The sequence below is a fragment of the Zonotrichia leucophrys genome, chromosome 2, assembly GCF_028769735.1.
Source record: "Zonotrichia leucophrys gambelii isolate GWCS_2022_RI chromosome 2, RI_Zleu_2.0, whole genome shotgun sequence".
Taxonomy (NCBI): Eukaryota; Metazoa; Chordata; class Aves; order Passeriformes; family Passerellidae; genus Zonotrichia; species Zonotrichia leucophrys.
The window spans coordinates 29,940,711-29,962,800 of record NC_088171.1 but is presented as its reverse complement, the minus strand read 5'-3'; the positions used below and the strand labels follow the sequence as shown (position 1 = coordinate 29,962,800).

The 22,090-nt window shown below is 39.0% G+C and overlaps 1 protein-coding gene across 1 annotated transcript in view; it reads left to right on the top strand.

The window, feature by feature from the left end:
• The first annotated feature begins 659 nt into the window (after positions 1–659).
• The window catches only part of AGMO (alkylglycerol monooxygenase), a 189,245-nt gene continuing 167,814 nt past the window's right edge, over positions 660–22,090 (top strand). The window contains exons 1-3 of the mRNA XM_064703304.1: positions 660–815; positions 7,295–7,425; positions 20,923–21,074. Of these exons, the coding sequence (XP_064559374.1) occupies positions 687–815; positions 7,295–7,425; positions 20,923–21,074 (412 nt within the window). The 5' untranslated portion in view covers positions 660–686. The remainder of the gene's footprint in view (positions 816–7,294; positions 7,426–20,922; positions 21,075–22,090) is intronic.

Genomic DNA, 22,090 nt, shown 5'->3' with positions numbered 1-22,090 from the left:
CTCCTGAGCTTCAGACCAAAGGTCTTGAATGCACAAAGCCTGTCCTTACTTGCATTTCTGAAAGTAACTTTCTACAAGGATTTACATGTATCTCTTTTCACCATTTCTATTTCCCTAGTTTTCATTCCTTCATAAATGAAAGCATAATTGATGGCTTCCAGAGGCTACCTTCAATGCAGTGATGTTAATGGAACCTATATAAAACAGAGACATGACAAGTCCTAATAAAAAAATAAAAGCTTTTAATTGGAAGAATTCTGGACTAACCCATACGGCTGAAGAGGAGGCTTCGAGCACACCTTGTCTTGTTTCTGAACACCCTCAACATTTTATTTTAATGAGCAATAGTTTCTATTTTTGTGTAGAGTTCTGTCTAAAATTGAGAAAGGGTGACTTGAGCTCTGCGGATTTTTGAGGTTCTGAGACTTTTGAGGGTGAGGAGGGAGCTGGGGTACGCGAGAGCTTTCTGCCAGCAGCGATGACCCGTACAGAAAAAAGAGCCCCCAAACCCAAGCGAAGCTCCGAACCAGCACGATGCCGGGGCAGCAGAAATTAGCTTTCTCCAAGGCAGCACTTAAGCCCTCGGGCCCACGGGGTGGCGAGGCGAGGCCGCGGCGGGGCGGGCGGGGGCGGGCGGTGCGCGCCGGCCCGGGAGCGGAGCGCGGCGGGCGCAGCGCGGCCTGGCCATGGGCGCTGAGGCGGGCGGCCCGCGGGGCACCGCGCCGGGCCAGCAGCTCCGCGCCCTCTTCTACGCGCTGGCGCCCGGAGAGAGCTCCTTCCGCACGGTGGAGGAGGTGCCCGACTACGTAGAGAAGGTGAGAGTCCTCTCCTTTCCCACCCTGGCTGCATCCCTCGCCCTTCCCTTCGCCCACCTGCGCCTGTTTTCAAAAGCCGCGGGTGCCTCACTGAAATCATGTCCGCGAAAGGGCACCGAAATGAAGATAAAACCGTCTTTCCCTCAAGGGCTTTCTGCCTGTAAGATGCCAGTGTAACTGTGCCCTCTATTTTCATGTATTTAAGTGATGATTTCTCCGGGTATCAAGAGCTGGAGTTTTCAGAGAGGTACCCAGATATCTGAGGCTTGGTTCTAATGTTATATCCAGCAGTACGGATGAGATGAACAGTGACAGCAAACTGAACTGAGGAAACAAGAAAATATGATACTGTGTTTGGCTGTTATGGTTCTCAAAGCAAGCAAAAAGTCAGGTCTCTCTGTGCCCTTAAGTCAAGCTCAGTCAAGGACAGAAAAATAAAAGGTTTCTAATTAAAATAAAAAATAAAGATTGTTTAAGAGAATTTAGAACAAATATTTGTGTTGGGAGAGTGCTGTGTCCTAAATATCCAAGGCAAGAGTACAGAGGTCGTGGGTGAGAACTCCCTTGTCAGCAGGCAGCAGCATATCCTTCCCTCCCGTCCTGCCCTGCCAGTTTATTCACTTCCAAGAAAATACCTTTGCTCCCTTCTGTCCTACCTATTGCTCATATCTTGGTTGTCAGCTCCTTCTGAACCCAGATCGATGTCAGCTGCTCAAAGAGACAGCACATAAACACTATTTTGCCCTTGTCAAGGTGAATTCAGCCCAGCTTCAGTGAAGAGCTGCACTTTTTACGTGGGTTTTGATAGTTCTGATGAGCCCCTCTGACAGGTCTACCTTGGACTACCAGGTAGTCTACCAGGCAGACTGCAGTGGGGGTGCCACGGGCTGTGCAGCACTGTCAGCAGCTTTCTGGGAATTGTAGTATGCAGCAGTCCCTCACGGAGGGGTGTTATCTGCAAAGGTAAACCCTTTTGTGTAAGGTAAGCAAAAAGCTGCTGCAAGCCCAGCCTGTGTGTGCAGTGTCTGGTCAATAGACTGCTGTCCTCAGAGGTGTTTTGCAACTAAGCTCCAGCGTCATGATTAACGAAGATCGATGGTTATGCCTAGTTAGCTGATCTCTCCTTCCAGTTCTTTCTGCTATCTCAGTCCCTTTTACCATTTCTACATTTACAACGAGCATACTTTCTTGTCTGCAACATACCTTAACATCCTTGGGCTTTCTTCTCCCATGTGCAGTACTCAGGTCAGACGTTAGCCAAACCTGGAATTTCTTTTACTAGGCACACAGTTGTAAGTCTGTGAAAGGATTCTTAACACTTTAAATTATGAAAGCACCTGTAGGCTCCTGCTTCTGTAGAGCAGCATTGGGATAAGCTTGTAAAGGAATATTTCTCACAAAAAAAAATAGCATTAAAGAAAAGGTTTCCCATTACTGTTATACTTTGCTTAAATTCCTATCTGAGGTTAGCTGTGCTGGATTTCCCTCCTGACAGTGCATTTTTTGCTAGAACAGATCTTTTGATGCTTGTCTCAGTGGGCATATAAAAGTATTTTAGTGGCATAACTGTCTTTAGCTCTTTGGCTTTGGTCTGAGCTTAGGCAGAGTTCATCCATCCCCTTCTGGCCGTGTTTATGGGCAAGTGGCAGCTACCTAGTCCCTCTCCAGCTGCTATTCTTGACTGTTTAGGGAGCAATTACAGGAACAGTATGTCCATTGGATTCATCAGCAGTAGATTTATAAGTGACCTGATGAGCCTTTCGAGGAGGTCTTGGGAGTGCTAAGTCCTTTAGTTGGTACAGACACACAAGTGGATATCTGAACTCAATTCAACACAGAACAGAAAAAATTTTAGTGTAGAGCTGGTAACAAATGAAGGCCTCAGCTCAAATAATTCACTCAAAATGACAATAATGTTGATGTATATGTGTGAAACAAACTACTGATTACATTAGTGTCTCTAAATGGTGTGGGATTTTTCTTTTTTTTTTTTTTTCTGAGACGCTGTAGTGGAATTTGCATCTCAGATCTGTGATCTCTTGGGTATCAGATGGACAAAGGTATTTCTAGGACATTAGATGACATGGTTAAAGCTGTGGGGATAGGCACCTTCCAACATTAGACAGGTGGCAGGACCTCCAAAGTCACCCAAATATTCATGGGTCTAGCAATCTGCAGAATTGAGCTGTTGGCTTACAAAATACAGGTGCTTCACAGGAGAGGCACCTTTGAGCTAGAGTTACCTGTGCTGTTACATCTGGGTGGGAAATGACAGCAGGGGTGGAGCAGCTCTGGTTCTGAGAACAGGAGTTGGCTTAACTTGTGCAGTGTACTTTCTTTCTCCGGTCATGTTGCTTCTGTTTTCAGAAGCAATGGGCCTTGCACTGTTGCTCTGTATGTTGGCAGAGCTGTGTGGAGCGGCCTCGAGTCCTGTTTAAAACATAAGCTGAGCCTCAAGTCTTGTTTAAAACATCAGCTGATGAGCTGCTGCCAGTGACAAGCAGCAAAGCTCTGCAGCAGTGCCCAGGGAAAAGTCACCCTTTCAATAAAGGGTGACAATATATATCTCAAAAATTCTGGGAAAAGGGGTGTGGGTCTTTGATAATTGTCATAGAATTTATTTTTCTAGGATTTTTTGTCATGTAGAATTCAAATCCCTTAATTTGTCTGTATTTCTGAAAAGTGTGTCAATTTCATTTATCTAGGACAGGATGTACTAATGCTTGTCTATTCATTTTAAGAGGATCCTCTTTTCTATGGGTGTAAGATTAGGCTCTGCAAGCTCTGTTGTTTTTTGTTTGTTTGTTTGTTTGTTTTGTCTCACAATCTACAGATAGTGGAATGATTCTTTTTGTTTGCCAAACATAGTTTTCATGAAGCACGAATTTACTTTGTAGCTTTGTAGCTTGCTATAGTCTGAAATTATCACCTGTGCTCTGTAAAGACTTCCATGAGTCAGACTTCTGAAGAGACAGTCCTTCTGCTGAGAACTCCAAAATGAAAGCTTTAGTAATTACTGTTTTCCTTTTCAATTTACTCTCTTGAGACCCTAAAGAGTAAGTTCACATTTAAACTCAATTCACATTTTAGGGTTTGCTTCTAAATAATGAGGCACAGAACCTTCATAGTTTTACTTTTTTTTTAGTTTTACTTGAATGTTGGGATTCTTGTGTTATAAAGATCTGGGACTTTATAACAAAAGGAAAGAAAAACTGTTTCAAGAATTGCAATAAAACTATGAGTATATGCTGAATTTCAACCTAGGATGTTATTCTTTGCAACAGTATAACGTGGAAACTGATTTTAAATGGTCCCTTGCATTCTGTAGAGTTGGTTACTTAAAATGGAACCCTCTTACACAGTACTCAGAGTAAGGCTTTCATGTTATGGATCAGTTATTCAGCTAAACCACAAGCTAATGCAAATCTCCATTGAGTATTTCTGCTCTTGGGTGAAGAGAAAAAACCTGGAAACAGATGGAGAGAGTAAAACATTTATGGACAGAAGATATCAAAAGATCTGTCTTATGTCACTGCCCTGTGATGTCAACAGTGGCTATTTCTTAATTTTGTGCCATTTTGTTTGGCACAAATGGGTTCCTTAAACTCAGTGGATTCCTTAAATGCCTTCATTGTTCTTTTAACTTAAACCAGAAAAAACCCAAGTAAAAAAGACAAGTAGTGATTAGGCTAGTGTGAATATTTTCTCTCTTACGGTCTCCTTTTTGCCTGAATTATTTGCATTCTTCTTCTGTTGCGTTTCACCTCATCCTTACTCTGTGGGCAGTTAGGGCCAGGGAATGCCTTTTCATCCTCCATGACAATAGCTGTCATAGTTACATAAATAATACATCCTAGCCTAGGTGTAGTTGATCCCATTGGTCTGTTTTGGACCACGCTTAATGTAGGTATGTGAGAGAGATGTAGTAATTTCTTAGATACTAAGGGGTATGCCGTAAGTCTTTTCTTTTATAATCTCCTTGCTGAGCAGGAGGTTAAGGATGTCTGGATGTTTTTTTATCCTTCTTGGTATGACACCATCCATTTGTGAGTCAGAAAGCAGCACCAACTGCCTGGCTGTTTCACAGCTTCACAATGGGAGGAAAATATGCAATGAAGTCAATAAGACAGAAGTTGTAATAATGTACATTAATATAAAATCAAGTATTTCAACTGTTTCAGAGGTTGCTAGGTAAAATGAATCATCACATGGAATACCGACAGTGTACATTTCCTATTTACTGTTTCTATTTCATGAATGAAACACCTCAGTTTCTCTGTTCTGAGCCCATTCAATTTGCTCTGCAGCTTCTGCTGTTCCACACCTTAAAACTGCTTGTAGTCTGTGCTAGAACTGCCTTTTAATATTGCCATTAAGTGTTTTGTAGTTTTTCGTATTAAATCTCTCTTTTCTCTGCTGGAGTGTCATCAAACTTTGTTTGGTAAGTTAGGAATCTGTTATTTGATTGTATCAGTTAGGAAAAGTATGTTAAAAGTCTTATCTACTTAGAAATTAAACAGATATAGAGAGCAAAACAAGGAGTATTTATATTTTCCTTGTATGTTTCATTGCTTTCAAATGGAAGGTTTTAGGGTTTCCTTACTCTTTTATAATGTATTTTATTATTATATTGTTTCCTACTTATTCCAAATATTGAAAGACTTGCCACATTGGTTTTCTTGGGTGCTGTTTAGGCTTTATGGCCTTTACAGGTCTTCCCTTTCTTTCTAGATTTTTATATCATCAGTTGGTGCCTATCGGAAACAGGCTTTTAGATGCCTAAAATGCTGTTACAGAGTAAGCTAGGCACCTAAATTAAAAAGTGTCATGTTGATATTAATCTCTGTTCATCTGTTGTTGAAACCTAACCCTGTGCTGCTGAAGTTTATGAACTTTCACATTTTCTAGACACTATAAATCTTTTGCTGTTTGCATGGTTTGAATCATCGAGTTCTTCTTGGACTGAGCAATCTGGTCTGTATCCATCTTAGTCTCTTTAGTGTCCCAGCCTAGTAGGAATTCCCAGATCATATCTCACTTGGCAACAAAACTGAGCGCCCTCCAGAATGCAATGGTATTTGCAGAGACAGCATGCTTCTATTAAGCTGTTGTGTGGGCAGGAGCAGCCTCTCTCCTACAGCAGTGCAGTTTGGAGGGTTCCAGGCACTGAAGCTGTCGGTGTTTGCAGACCATTGGAAGGGAGCAGAAGCAGCAGAAAACTTACAGGGCAAGTACGGCAGTGTGGTGCCTCCCAGAGTGGTGCAGAGCTGCTCTGGCATTTCTCTTGCTCTGCAACATGGTGAGAATTTTATGCCTTAATATAACCAAAAAGCACTTGTCTAAATGTCTCAAAGGTCACCTTAAAGTTTTCTACAGAGCAAGGGAGGCTGTTGAAGGAACATATGCTTGCACAGAGATCTGATAACTCCTTCCCATTTTCCTTGCCACAGGCCTTGTAGATTTTGGTGGCATGGCTCAAACTGCCACTGCCTAATTCCTTCCACACGTGAAGTGCAGGGACTGTTAGGACTCCAGTGTTAGTAAAAAAAAAATATGCTCTAGGACTTACTGCTACTCAAGCCTTTTTCTTTGTTGCCTGAGATGATAAAAAATTGAGAACAGGTCTGAGAGTCCTCACCAGTTACCCCTTTCACTAATGGGTGCTGTTGCTGTGCATTTTCAGCTTTTCTTGGGATAGGAGATGGACAGTGAGAATTGAATCCCAAACTAAAGCAATGTTGTGAGTGTGTGTGAAATGTTCCAGTCTTGTTCATCATTATACTTTTCTGCAGAAAGGCAGAAAACTATTTTGCAGTCAGTTTAATCCAAAAGAAAGAGGGAAACATCGTATCATTGTCACTTGGTCTGGGAAGAGAACATGAACATTCCCAAACTGGAATGGGCTGCATAGTTATTTCGTTCACTGATGAAAGCACATACAGAAGAGCTGTTGTTGTCTCCAGTGAAAAGCATGGCAATAGAAATGCCAAGTAGAAAGAAACTCACTTTGCTATATCTTTCAGATAATAATTTTGGATACCAAATTCAGTGGCTGAAAACACTCAAAAAACTTCATACAATATCATATCCAAACTAGATTCTGTTCTACTTTGTGGTAGAAGGAGTCCACAAATATTGCTGCTCTCACTGATTTACTTAAATATGAGAAATATAGGTTTGGAAAGACTTTTGTGTTTTGTTCTGATTATGTTTGAGTTTATGTGCAGAATATGCAAAAGAAAACATTGTGGGAGGAGGTTACTGCAATAGATTTATGCTGGTGTTTTGGATCAAATGGTAGCCTTGGTTGTTCTGATTTGTAAAGTCCATGCTATGAGCTTTATTACAGTAGCTACTAAAGTGCCAGCCAATCTGAGAAGCATCTCACTGCATAAAATGCTGTTTGGAAAAGTGTATCTAATTTTATTTTGTTGTGACTTTTTTTTGTTGTTGTTGTTGTTTTTGCGAACTATTTTTAGAGTATTCCATTCTTCATTACTTTCATTGGGCTGGAGTTTGCTGTCAGCTGGATTCAGAAGCGCAAGCTGCCGGGTCGGATCAATGATGGGATAAGTTCTCTTTCCTTGGGTATCCTGTCCCGACTACCAGAGTGAGTATATGAGTACAGCCTTGAGGTTGTTTGGGTTTTAATCACTAAGAAGGAAGAAAATATAATTATGTATTGAAGTTGTTATTGCTAATCCAAAATGATTAAACAAGGCAACTGGACCTGTCTTTATGCAATTAAATATTAATTCCATGTATAAAATCTTTCTAATCTGTAAGGCTAAATATGATTCTTACAGGGTGTTCTCCAGCTCCACATAACCAATTTATCATCAATTTTATTAATCTATATTGGATCTTGCTGTCACCTTTTGCTGTTTCTGGGACTTCACCTGACTTTACTATATCTTATATTAGACTAGATTTTAGAATCTGGGTTTTCTTTCATTAAAATGTGGAAAGATAACAAAATAAAACCAGCAAACCAAGTCTATTGGTTTTTGTTAACCTTTAAAAATAAAACTGGGTTCATATAACCAGATCAATAGAATTGTGAATATGCATGTGATCCAAAGTACTTTGAAGACAGTCATGATCTTACCTTTGACTTCAATGGATTTTAATTCCTGGGAGAATTGCTGCAAACATGATCATATAATTCACTCTCCAATGTAAATGCCATAAGATTTACCTGAATTAGTTTGGTGAGTAAAGTTTTGTTTTAAATAAATAGCCACTGTGGATTAACTGTGAATCCCAGTGAAAAAATCCAGCAAATTATTTATATTAATTGCTCTAACTGTTTTCCAGAACTTTTAGCCACTTGTAAGTAATATCATGTTTTAGATATACCTTTGCATGATATGAGCTTCCAGATGATAGATTTTATTACATCTTTTCTTTTCAAATGGGGTTACATTTCTATTCCCCATGTGTGACTTGGCAGGTGACCTCCGAATTGTATATAAACTCTTCATTATGAGAAGAAAAGCTTTTATTATTTGAATTTTACTATATGGTATTTGCAAGCCTTTCTGTTATTCCCCCAGCTTTTTTTCAGAATCCTCTGCAGTTTTTCAGCCTTCTTAGTGTTGATGTCTCAAGTGCACTCCATATTTCAGAAATTACTACATCAGTGCCAAATAATGAAGTCATTTGTTCTCTATTTCTACTTGTTGTTCCTCCCTTTATATATCCCAGATCCTTTGAGCTGTCTTTCATCCCTGAATACTTTCTTGGATTCTGTGGCTTACATTCCTCATTCATAGGCAATATGTTCTTATATTTGGCCACATAGAAATACATGGATTATACATTTGGTCCTCCTGAAGTAGCCTGAATCCATGAAAAGTTGTCTTTGTTACCTAAAAGTCCCTGGTTTATGTCACTGCAAATTTTACTAAAAATCTTTTCTTTGAAACCAGATTCTTGATCAAATACGTTAAAAGAGCATAGCAAGAACAACAACAAAGAATTATCCCTTCTGGCTAGTAGAGCTCATTTTGTGAAATGTGTAAATCACCCTCTTTGTAATCTATTGATAATTTGTCATTTGGTTGATTTTTTTAAAGTTTCTAATCAATACAGTCTTTGACAAGATCTATTAGGTACAAAGACAATTTCTGATAGATTATGTTAATTATCAGTTATAAATATCCCCTATGAAACCTTTTAAAGACATGGTCCAAAAGTCTTGAAATGTCTGAAAATGAGAGGCATGAGCTTTCAATATGAGAAATACTCAACCATAAAGTTATGTCTTCAAACAAAGTTATGTCTAAATTATTTGGAAATTTAGTAAAGTTAATTTTACAGATAGTGCACCTATATTCAAATAATTCTTAATTAATTGTGAGCATGATCTTGAAGGAGCAACATTAAACTTTTCAGTATGTTTTATGAATTAATGTAGTATTTATGAACAAATTAGATTTGTGTTCAGCAACACACAACCCTGATAATGGGTTACTGTAGTCTGTATGAAGCTAACATTAAAATAGATCAAATGTTGCTTCTTCAACTTAACCCAAATTCTTTAGATTTGACAGGCTTACCATGCTGAATATTTACCTTTATTCATTATTGTAAAGCAAGGCAACTCCTGTAGCAGGTAGAAATGATGCATCTGACTCCATGACATCAGAAGGCTAATAATTACTTTATTATACTATTTATTCCATACTATATTACACTACATCTGAAACTGCACAAGCACTCAACTGAACTAAATCTTGTGACTGTCTCCTGACCGACCGTCAGGACACAGTTACAGTGTGACAGTTTGCACAGATTGGTCAAGAAAACAAAACACACCAGAATCCAGTCAAGCAAATTCCTTCAGGTAAATAATCTTCCCACACATTCCACATGTTCTAAAACACAGGAGCAGCATATGAGATAAGAATTGTTTTGGTCTCTGTGCTTCTCCAGGAAAAACCTGAGAGAGAGAATTATGTCTCTCTGTTCAGAGAAGGTGAATCCGACAATTAGTCTTGAATATTCAGAACTGATTAAGTTAAACAAAGGGCCTGAGATACATGTAAAATAAGTTTGAATGGTTTTGCAAGTCCTTTCGGCTTTATTTTAAGAATACTGAAACGACTGAGATACACTCATTCCTGGAAGAAGTGCTTGCTAAGAAAACTGGTGTTGTGTGTGTGGAATGCAGCTTTGCAAGGTGCTGAGTACTTTTATTATTTTGGCACTCAGTCCTTTGCTGCAGAATTTGGCTTGTGGGCTGTGCAGTTTTCTTTTGCAAGATTGTTTCAATTGAGAGAACCAAATGATCCTTAAGGTCTCGAAATTTTGCAGGGTCAGGCAAAACTCCAAGATGGGCACACCTATTTATTGTTACACCAGCGCAAAAAGTCTCTTCCAGGTTGCTTGCACAGCTCTCATGACTGGAAATACCAGACCCTCCTCAGCAGTTCTTTCTGAAGATGAGTCCTGTAACACTTTTAGCTTTTTGTGTGAATGTGAAAAAAGCAGGCAAAATACAGGCTTCCTAAATTATTTAATCTCATGTTAATATTGCAATTCTAATGGTGACTGCTTAGAGTAACACCTCTTTTGTAAGTAAGAGGAGTTGTGAATAACAGACTGGCTAAAAAGGCTCTAACTGAAAAAAACAGAACACTTTACCCTTCTGTCTCGTGCTTCCATGGTGTGAAAGAACTGGGTCAGACAAAAAAAGGGGGGAAAAATAGCACAGGCAAAAATCTGTTGCAAAGATTTTCACTTCAGTCTGTCCCTTTCAGGAAGAAAAAAGGTAGGGAAAGTTGACAGAAACTGCTAAAACAATATTTCAGCAGAACCCACAGCATCAGGGGAAATAGTAGTGCAAATCATTAACAGCTGAAGGTTAGATTAACACACCATTGATTGTATCCTCTCCCAGGGACTAATTTTCATTTTCTCAACTAGCAGCAATGGTTTGCCACTTCCTTAAAAAAATCTGTGGTTGGGTCTAAAATGGTGGCTTCAGTCTATTAGTTAAAATGAAGCTTCAAATGTGTCATTGCAAAGAGGTCTTTACATTTAATGAAAAAATTAGGAGTCACTAACCATAGTCAGCCTCTAAGTATTTTTGCCATTTCACAGTCTGTATAACAGAACTATTGCGTGTCTGGAGGGCAAGCAGTATTTATTTAGTGTTTCATACTTCAACTTGCTGCTGTGATAGTGCAAATCATAAATTGTTGATACTTGTATGCCGAATGTTAGAAATGTAGGTGCAAGAGGAAAAGTTTAATCAGACAAGGTAATGTTTTTGTTTTTAAGCTTATTAGACTCAACAGCATGCAGTAAGTTGAATGGTTTGTGCGTACATATCATCTCTTGTAAAGTAGCCCATATATTTCTTAGATATAATTTTCTCTGCATTAATGCATACTATGCATTCCTCTGCACGTATAAATACTAAATGTTGTATGGAATGAAATTTAATTTGGGAGAAACTTGTATTACTAAGTTTACTCCCAAAATCCTAAATGTTAGTAAAAAAATTATGAGAACTTCTATTCTAAATAAATAAATAAATAACTTTTCTAGCTAACCATTGCCAAGAGACTTTAAATGCTGCTTTAAAAATATTCTCCCAAGAGAAAGTTTATTTTGGGTATGAATATCCATTTTACAAGTATGTGCATTATTTCATATTGACCCATTTCTTCTTTTAAAGCAGCAGAACATAAATCAAGTCAAAAAGTGTTTGGGGGATAACTGAGGTAGGTGTGTTTTCAAACTAGTTGGGAAAGTATTTGTTCTTTATGGTCGTGCTCAATTGCCAGTTTTTAGTGTTCTGATCTGCAACACAGTCGTACAGTGTATGAGTGTATATGTATATAATGTCTGACACAGTTTGGTCAGTCAAGTCTGCAATGAACTTCTCCATTTCCAAAGAGAATATTACAGTCTGTATACATTATTTAGTTTGATTTTTGAATCGGAGGAGGTTGGAGTTCTCTGAATTGTTGAACATGAGAATGGAATGAGTAAATGCTTTTTAATTAGTTCATGCTAGTAAGTATGTTCAGAATCTACACATCAGCAATAATTAAATCAAAGGAGTAAAAATCTGTTTTTTTCTGTAGACCAGTGTATTCAGTTTTGTACATCATCTGGATTTTAAATAATCTTTTTTCAGAAGCTGGATTGAAGAGGCAGTTTCATGTACATTTTAGACCAGCAATGCTCCCAAATGAAGCACCTTGGATTGATACTTCTGGTTGCTCATTCCTCCCTCTGTACCTTCACTCCTCTTTGGCCAGCATCAGCATTTGTGTTGCCCTGTGCTGAAGTGGCTTGGGAAGCAGGTCTGGCCCCTCCCCATCACATTATCCTGCATCAGTTCTTACCATGTCTGTGCACAGTCTTGTGCTACAGCAAGAAATGGGATTGGAGAAGAGCAGCCAGGGTTACAGGACAAGAAACACTCAATGCTTTTGTAGTGTTACTGAGTTACCTGCTCTATAGCATATATTAAATTGCAATCTGAAACCAAAATTTTTCAGTTTTTTAAGAGGAACAAAATGCAGAGCTTATTAGAATACACTTGCTTCAACTTGGTGCAAGTTATTCACAACCTAGCTAGGAGTGTCTTGACAGAAGAGAAAAAAGTTGCCTGCATGGATTTAACCATTTGAATTATGTGCTGGTTTCCTGAAGTATCTATTAGATACATCGTATGTGACTATAGAAACTTATAATCTCATAAATTACTGATTGCATTTCTTAGAAGAAAATTTGATACATGCAGTTTCTCGTAAATTATATTTTCACTTCAAGACTTATTAGGTACATTTTTTCTCCACATCTGTTTGACTAAGACTTTGGACAGATGTTTGTTTAGAGCATGGTCAGATGTGTTGCTTCTGGTCCAGCTGCCCCCTTAGATCTGCCAACATAACTGCACATTTAATTGCTCCCTAACCTGGTCCTGACAAAATGATCTCGCTAAAAGCAGAAACAAAAGCCCCCCAAGAACTATAAAAGAGGTGTTTAAGCTCAGCTGCATTCATTTTGACAGAGCCAGGTCAGGGAGCAGCTATGCATGCAATTATGGTGGCAAGTCTCAGGGCTAGTAAGCACCACACTTGGGGCAGTGATGAGCAGATGGGGCCAAACTGGAAGGATAATCACTTAACCTGGTTAAATGGGAAGTGGAGCTGCGGTCCCATGCCATGCCCTTAAACCAACTGGACTTCTGGCTACTGCACTTCTGTCTTTCTTGTACTCACATAGTTCTCTCTTTCTCGTGTTGGTTCAGGTGCTCATCTGATCCCAAGTGGAGTTATTTTAGTTCACTCTCTGAGCAAAACAGTATTTGCTTTAGGCAGAGAGACAAGCAAATTGTCTGGGAATGGAAAAGGGACAGCCAAGAGCTGTCAGGCTTTAGGTTCAGTCTCTACAGAACCTGCAGTCACAATCATGCCTGCAGCAGCTAGTTATGGCAGTTTAAGGAACTGTCAATAGATGTGTCCAAAAATATAATTTTTAATAAGTAACAGGCCTGAAAAGATAGAATCTGTTCACCTATCTATTCCTTCCACTCTCCAAGTAGCACTAGGTAGTTACGTATTTCACAAGAGCACCCTCCTGGCTTCATTCTCCTATATACACAGTTGATTGTTCCCACATTTTGCCAGAGGTCACAGCCCTCACAGCTCTGTCAAAGGAACAGGTTTTGAATTAACTCACTAATCTTCTGTAGGTAAAGCAGTCAGAGTAAGATAAACAATTTCAGTAAGGGAGTAGTGCTGTACAGCAGGGTCTGATAGGATTTTCAGGATGTAAGTCTGACTCTGGAAGGGGATTTTCAAAATCAGTTCAATTAAACTCATGGCAGTGACTGTCTTACCTGAATGGCTTTTGTTTAATCTAATTAGATTGTTGTTTTTTGGTTTTTTTTTAAATCTGGCTTGCATTGATGAGCCAATTGGGACTAAGTTAGTAAATTAGTTACTTCTGTGTGGATTGATTATCCTGTGTTCTTACTGTATCACTTCAGCACAGTTTATAATTTTGGTGTAAATCATGCCAAGTCCAGCTGTGCCCAGTAAAAATGCTAGTGCTTTCTGCCTGCTCTCTCATGCTCATCTCTACCTTCCTAATCCCCTTTTACCATCTACAACCTTCCCAGGCATATCAGCAGCCTTATCTTCAGAGGTTTAAACTGTAGCATTTTGGTACTCTGGTTCCATTTGTTTGAAGCAGGCTGGAGAGCACATGTGTGGGCATAGCTGCTGGCAGAACACAGGAGTTCTGCCAGTGAGATTTTTTAATGATGACTAAGGAAAGATCTGAGCCAGAATTTAATCTCTGGAGTTTCTAATGAAATGACATATCATTGCTACCTTGCATTACAAGGAAGGATTTGGGAGAGCTTGGATATTCTCAAACTAATTGAATGAAACAACTGGTAGTCTCTATGTTCTGTAATGTTCTGCAGATTGCTGTATTTCACACAAACCTGTTAGGGATCCAATTATTCTTTTAGCTTGTAACCTCTTACACAGAATGCATATTTTTCTACATCCTTAGTATTGTATCATGGACTTTTTCTGTACAGTGGGGCCAGTAAGTGGCTAGGTGATTACCATTCAAAATGTCAGAGCCCAACTTTACACCTCCCATGTCTTTTAGAAGCAAAGAGAAGCTGTCAGGGTACATGTTCAAATGTACTTGTGCTGTTCTGTGAAGGTACTGTGAGCTGATTTTACCCTTATTGAAAATATGGTATTAAGCTCAGTAGTCTCTGTAGCTCACCAAATATACCGGTTTCTCAAATCCATTAAATGTTGTGCAGATTTTTTGTATTTTCATAAATCTAAATTGTGTCATTTTCACACATTTTGAAAAAAACTCAAAGAAATTGCTTGTGTATAGAGTACCCTTCTGACTGAAGGACATCTCTGCTTAACAGTGAATTAATCTTAAATCAGGACTCCACTAGATGGAGCACAGGGGTAGCATTTTTAGAGCTGGCCAATCTTGGGTCAACACTTATGAGTTAGGAAAATTGGGGAAAGTGTCTCTTAATGATTCTGTAAATCAGTGTTACAGATCTGAAAAGAATTGACTTTCACTACTGTGTATCATGGACAAAAACAAACTAACTTTTAAAACATTCAGAAGTATGACCAAAGGAGTTCAACAAAAATTCTCATGTAAATATTTTTCCTTATTTCATCATTTGATGTGCTATGATGTTTCACTGAAGCTATTTCACCGTATTTTTATAGACCATAGGAACTCTTACTAGTTCTTTGGTTTTTCTGAATCTATCTAGAACAATCTGAATTGAATAGAATACCCTTTTCTCATTATTTGTTTATAAGTGACCTTTGAGAATATTATAGATTTGTTCCCAACTCAAACTATAATGCAGATTTGCTCATTTAAGTGGAACAGTCATGTAGGACAGATCAAAATCAGACCCTCAGTTGGAAAAAGGTCCTATTCAAGCATTTGTATTGAACTCATGTGGTGATGGTTGTATAAAAATTGAAAAATCAGGAGCATTGCCTTGTAGGAAATGACATTGTAGAATATTCCAGTCTGGTGTATCCTGAAGATACTAGAATATAATTTACTGCCCCCAGTGCTGGGCAGGTATAAATAGGTATAAAAAAATGCAACTTCCATTCTCGTAAAAGAAGAGGAATAAGCTACCATGCCAGAAGCTCAGTTGTACTGAAGGTTTTAAACTAGGGTTTTTAGGCCTTTATAGATGCCATGTAATTAAAAGCATCTGAAGACCTTTCATAAACTTAGGGCATAATGAGTTACTACTATGGATTATATCACTGAAGGCAGTGGAATTTCTCATGAAAATATCTCTATTGTATTTTTAACTGATACAATTAAAAATTTACTTATTTATGAGCAAAGATAAGCAAGCTGAATTATGTAGCAAGACTAGGACCTAATTATAAAAAAAAGTGTAACACTGCTGCTATTTTTTCCTCCAACACCTGTTGTTCCATGTTTTATGCCACTCACTACTGTAAATTAATATTTGTGTCATAAATTAGAGGATAAAAAGTGAAGTGCAACAGGAATAGGTTTGGGGAATAAAAGGGCAGCTCTGTCAGGCAAAATATTGTGCGGTACTGTGTAAAATACAAAAGGTAGGGATACCTGAGTCACCTCCCTTTTACTTCAACTTGAATTTGATATTTTCCTTTGTCCTTGAGGAAAACTGGAGGTTTGTATTATTTAGGCTAAAATGCTGGAGAAGAAAGCCATACTGAGGAAGAGGAGAGGCTTTGATTCAGCTTTTGTGTCTGGTGGGAACATTTTCTCAAAATGTAGGTGCTATTTCCTGTAATCAAGGGTTTTCCAGAGCCTGATAATAATTTCCCAGCTGTATCATTTTGGTGAATTATTCTTTAGCCTTGGGTTTTGCATATTAAGAATGGGAGAGGAGATCATATTCATCTTGATGATAGAAAACAGGGAATAGAACTCCCACAGCTCCCTCTCCCTTTCCCTCCACCTTGTGGAAAGTTTGGCTTTGTGCTAAAGCGTGAAAAAAGCCTTGACTGCAATGTGTCAGGCATATTTCAGCTCGATTTGTGTCAACCCTAATAAGTCAGCTGACAAGGTAATAAATTGGGTGTCTGTTCAAGACCTGGCACCTGTACAGGAAATAAAAGAGGATTTCAGTTGCAGCACATTTGCTTTGTTTTACAAATGGATCTTTTCTTAAGGCTCCTCTACGTCCTTCCCCCTTCTTCTCTTTACTGAAATCGTGTTATCAAAATGTTTATTTCAATTGTGGCTGGAGCCAGTGTTTCATCTGGAAAAGAAAGCTCTATGAGTATCCTTGGAAATGGAAATCTTTATGATTTTCATTCTGAAATAAAACCTTACAGAGCATTTAATTATTCATGTATCCTGCTGTTACATAAATGGTCTGAATAACTTCGAATTATTGAGAAAATGCCTTTGTTCAACATTTTGAAACTTTACATTTATATAGTTTGAATCAGGCTAGGAAAACAGAATTTATTTAACCCAGGGAAACTGTAGTAGTAAGATCTCACTATTTTTAATGATAATATAACCTTGTGACCAGGGTGTCTTAACAGGCTTCCCTCTGTGCCTGACCTCCAAGGATGCAAGTCTGTTACAGCCCTTGAGAGCACAGCTTTTGTAGGTCCAGCTGTAGGGTTGTGTTTTTAGCTCAGGGGCACCAGGTCAGTTCCCAGTGTGATGTGAGGTGGTGACTGCAATAGTGGTGAGAGCTGAGGCAGTTTCCTTGCAATGTTCACTTTTGGTACACAGATCTTCCCCATGCTTGGAAAAGAGACAACAGCTCCTGTCTCTGACCCTTTTAATTTTTGGTGACTGTCCTGGGCACCATGGAAGAAGTTTCCTAAAGATGTAGTTTCGGGCTCTATGGCGGGAGGAAGCAAAACAGGACTTGCATTCTTTGAAACGGGCAGCTGCCTTTTCTTCCAATTGAATTTCTTCCACCTTTTCCCTCCTTCATTATCCCATAGGGATCTAGAATAAGTAGATCTTCATTTCCACACAGAGAGTTCATCTCCCAGAATTTCCTTCTTGGACTTTTTTAATTAGAGGAAGTGATAATCTGACCCAGTGGAAGATGAAGGGGGAAATGGTTTATTAAAAACAAATATTATTGCCATTAATTAAAGTACGTATGATCTTTAGAAACAAGGGGACAAGAACTCTCAAGGTCATAACAGTTACCTAAGTATGCTTTGCACATAATAAGAAAATTTTCAGCAGCAATGTTCAGAATCCAAGAGGATAAATCTATGTAATGTATATAATAAAGTTTTCTATACAGTCTGTCTGTTTGAGGATTTATCACTCTTTATTCAGAGGATTGGACTAGATGACAAAAGCCTTACCTGTCCACTCCTATGACATTTAGGGTTACAACATTTAAATGAGGAAAAAGTTTTCTTAAGTTCTCCTAGTATTTTCAAGAAGTGAAAAAGGAGCTTGAGGGGAAAAAAAGGGGGAATATAAACCTTTAAAACTCCAAGTGAACTTTATGAATGGTAATTGAATGCAAGCTCTGGTCTTTCCCATCACACTGTAAATTTAAAAAAAAAAAACTTAGTTAAGCAACCCTTCTTTCTCCAGCACTGCCTAGTAATATGATGGATTGCTCTAAATTAATTACAATAATCAGCTAACGTTATGTGCTGTAGAGTTGTGATTCAAGCATGAAGGAAAGAATGCAGAACAAATTGCATATATGAAAAATGTATTGCAGGGTTAGCTCAAGGTTTACACCTTGGCCTCAGCCTGTGGAAAAGAAAAAGGACTCCAGGGTGAAATACTGAAATCTGAACAAAAATGGAGGAAATTTTCCAGGTCACATATCTTTGGATGTACTGCAAAGGCATTATATGTTAATAAAAGCAGAAGAATAAAGTAAGAAAACAGTACCTAATAATAACTGATACTCTCTGTTGCAAGAGGTGTTTTAAATTTCCTGGTCATTGAAAAGATGTTAAGAAATGCCCATTTCTTTGTGTTTCAATAATATCAGCTCCCTTCTGACCTGTTGTGAAATGGATTGAGAATTCATACTGAACTTCACAGATTCCTCATGAGGTGCATTGTAAAAATCTGCTTGGACACATATAATCTTCTTTAAAAATATTTATAGAACACAGCTCTTATGAAAATTAAACATGTTCCAGGTGTGTATGGTCCACCTTCTAGGCACAGCCAAGTTGTTTTTGAAGTGGTAAATACACCTGTCCTTGCTAGTCAAGAGGAATTCTTCATGGTCAAGCTGCTAAAATGAAATGAAATTTCATGTGTCTTGGTTTTATTCAAGAGAAAAACTTGTATGATTATAGTAAAGCTGGGAATGAGTTGTAGGTAAGATGTGCACCTGGCTGTGGAAAAAAATATTAGTTCTTCTGAGCAACAGCTGCTTGCAGTGCTTCAGCTCTCAGAATAAAATGGTGGATGTGATACTGTTATGCTTGCAGGCTCTTATTGGGAGGTTGGGATTTTTAAAAGATGACTTTTTTCCTTCATTAATAGTGAAACTAGCACCACAGAAACTCAAGGTGTTTTCTTCTAGCTTTATTCAAAACACTTACAGGAAGAGGTGCTGATGCCCGGTGTATAAAGGCTCTGAGTAAAAAGTGTAAAGCAAAAAGATGGAGTTCAGCTATAGCATGGGGGGTGGCTTGCAAGCTGAAACAACCATGTTTGCTGAGCTTCCCTTCTGTTTCAGTGCAGCTGCCCAAAAGGACAGAGCATGGCCAGACTGTTTTCAAGGATGTTTTCCAGATGTGTGAAAAAAGTCTTTAAAGGGGAAGGAGTATATATCCTTTTTTGATTTTGTAATTTTTAGTATTTTTCTGGCCATGCTGGCAACTATATAAAAAATAATCTAGCTGAAAAAAAAAGAGCCAAAAAGGGAAGGTATTGAAAGAAATATCTCTGAGAAGTGGTACTGAGGCAAGAATGAGCAAATGTGACAGAGATGCACAGGGAATCTTTCAGCTGATTTCAATGTAAGGTGAAGTTCTAGATGAGACTTAGGCGAAATAGAGATGTCGGTCTGTCCTTTGGGTGGGATTTTGCATGGCTGAAACGTATGTGCAGTTTGTTGCCACTTCTGTTTAAGTACTGTCTACAGGGGTGCTATCTGCAGTGTTCTTTGGAAGCTCCCTGAATTTGTATCCCAGAGTCTTTCTTCAACTATGAATATGTTTTATAGGTTTTTAAAGTCTTGCATGACTTTGTACAAACGTGTTGCTGATAATTCTTCTACCTCCCCCCCACAGAACAGCAGCAGCATAACATCTGAGAACCACATTTTGTGTGTGTGTTATTTCTTACTCTTAGGCCCTAAACTGAGGTGAATGTCAGCCATTGATATATAAAATAAGGATATTTGTGACTTTTCTATGATTAGTATCTTTCCCCTACTTCTCTTTTTTTTTTCCATTTTCTGCTTTTCAGAGGCTGATTTAATTCAGTTTACCACTGTTCCACTACATTTTCAGCAACACAACAGAGGAGAGTAGTAGGAGACAGTGTGAGGAATCTGCTACAAATCCTACTGTGGACTGGTTTCTTCTACAAAATTGCCAGTTTTAAATGTATATCCATCTGCATCTGTGGCACCATTTCACAGCTACTTAAGTTAATTGTCACCTGGGCCATCCCAGTGCCCTCAGCCTCTCACCATTCAAACCTGGGTTTAATGCTTCCTGATTCACCCAAAATCTCATCCAGCAAAATCAAAGTAATTTGTTTGGAGGTAGCTCAGGGCCCCAGTTGGGCCAATGAGGTAGTAGGGTGCTGAGAGGAGGGTGCAACCATGGCAACCCAAATTTGTATTAATCTGAACAGCTGTGGAGAGTTGCTACTAGGTTTGGCCTGCCCATTCCAGAGCTACTTTATTTCTCCTTCTCCTGGTCTCAGTGCTGAGCCTGTGTTAGACAAGGGACTCAGGGGCAGTGAGAGCTGTCTGGGGGCTTTCCTTGCCTTTGCAAGTTCATTATTTTTTTTTCTTTCCCTTTATCAGAACCCAGTTGCCCTTCCCCTTCTTTTCAAAGGCAGTGGTCTTTGTCTCCTCCTGCTGCATTTATCCTCTTTTGAAGTGAAGTGATATGATGAGCAGATCAAACATTTCACTGCTCCCAGAAGTCCTGTTCCCTTGCATGTTCTCTCTTGAAACGGAAGCAGTCAAGGTATTTTAATGTAATACGTTAGTATTTTGGTGTAATTGCTGCTACTCTTCAGTCACTTCTGACTTGCTAGTTAGCAAGTATGGGTTTCTTCCAGTCTTGGGAAAACAGGAACACCATAGTGCCTGCAGAGCACAGGAAAGCTTCAGCCTTTGAGTGCACCTAATGCCACAACAAATGTGGTGAGTGGGTGGGAGTTGATTTTAGAAACCTTGTAGACACTAAGCAAGGGTTCCACTGAAGTCTATAGTAGTGTCACTTGACAGAGGTTGAAGAACTTGGAGAGTGGTTTTATGTGTTGTAAAAAGATTTCCAGCTGGTAAATTGTAAATATATAAAATGTTCTGAAATTAAAACTGACAGAATTACTGATAAAAATTTCTGTATCTCTATTTCAGTGTTTTGTTCAGAAGTATTGAGTTAATTAGTTACATATATGTATGGAATAACTACAGACTCTTTGAACTGCCCTGGGACTCTCCATGGACATGGTATCTGACACTTCTGGGAGTGGACTTTGCATACTACTGCTTTCATCGCATGAGCCATGGTAAGACTTAACAAGTTTTTCATGTTTCGGCATACAAAATACATTAATATCTATTAATAAAGTGAGGTATTAATTTTTATTTCTATACTTGATCTGCTCTAAGCATTTATAGCTGCTCTTCTTCCCAAGGGTTAGCAAAGATAAACTTTTAGCATGGGAAACAGTTAATGCTTCATACTCTATACAATAAACACAATGTTGTGAAAGGAAGGAGTATCATTTTGAAAACAGTTCAACAGAGAAAGTGAAGTATCATGGAAAAAAGTAAGGAAAAAAGAGTGAGTACATAAAAAATTGAGTTCAATGTCCCTATATACCTGTATGAAAAATCCAGCAAAGTACAGATAACTATTTCAGAAGAATCTGGTGGATGTACAAACTAGGGAGCAGGAAAAAGCAAGATGGCCAAAATAATGGAGCCCGTGTAAATCATGTCAGCCATTTCTGTACATGTATGTCTGTCTCATTACATATTTCTGTTCCCTAGAAATATCGGCTCTAGCCTTTTATACCACATCTGAAAATGCAATAATACTTTCTATCAGTCCTAGCTCTGGGCCTGACCTAAAGTCTGTAGCAATGACATAAAAATCTTTTTGTTTTTTAAGAGGGTTTAGACTGGGCTTCTCTAAGCTGAGTGCCCACAGCCTGCAGAAGCTGTGGGATGTGGTAATGATACTTTATGTAATGTGCTTTCAGAGAGGGAAAATGCTCTGCTACCAGTAGGTCAGTGGAATATATGGAAGTAGGTAAGAAAGGAGCCTGAGCTGCTGCGAGGAGTGGGAGAGAGGAAGGGTCCCTCCCAGGTGGGGATGGCAGGCGGGTGTGAGAACAATGCAGGGTGGGTGTAAAGGCATAACAATGGTGGGGGACGGGCCGGGAGGCGAGGAAGCAGGGGGAGCTGGAACAATGTGTCGAGGGGGACATCACGGCCAGGAGCTGGGAGCCCTGCGTGGGTGTACGGAGACTGGGAATACGCTTCACAAACAATGACATTAACAGTGCTGGCAGGGCTA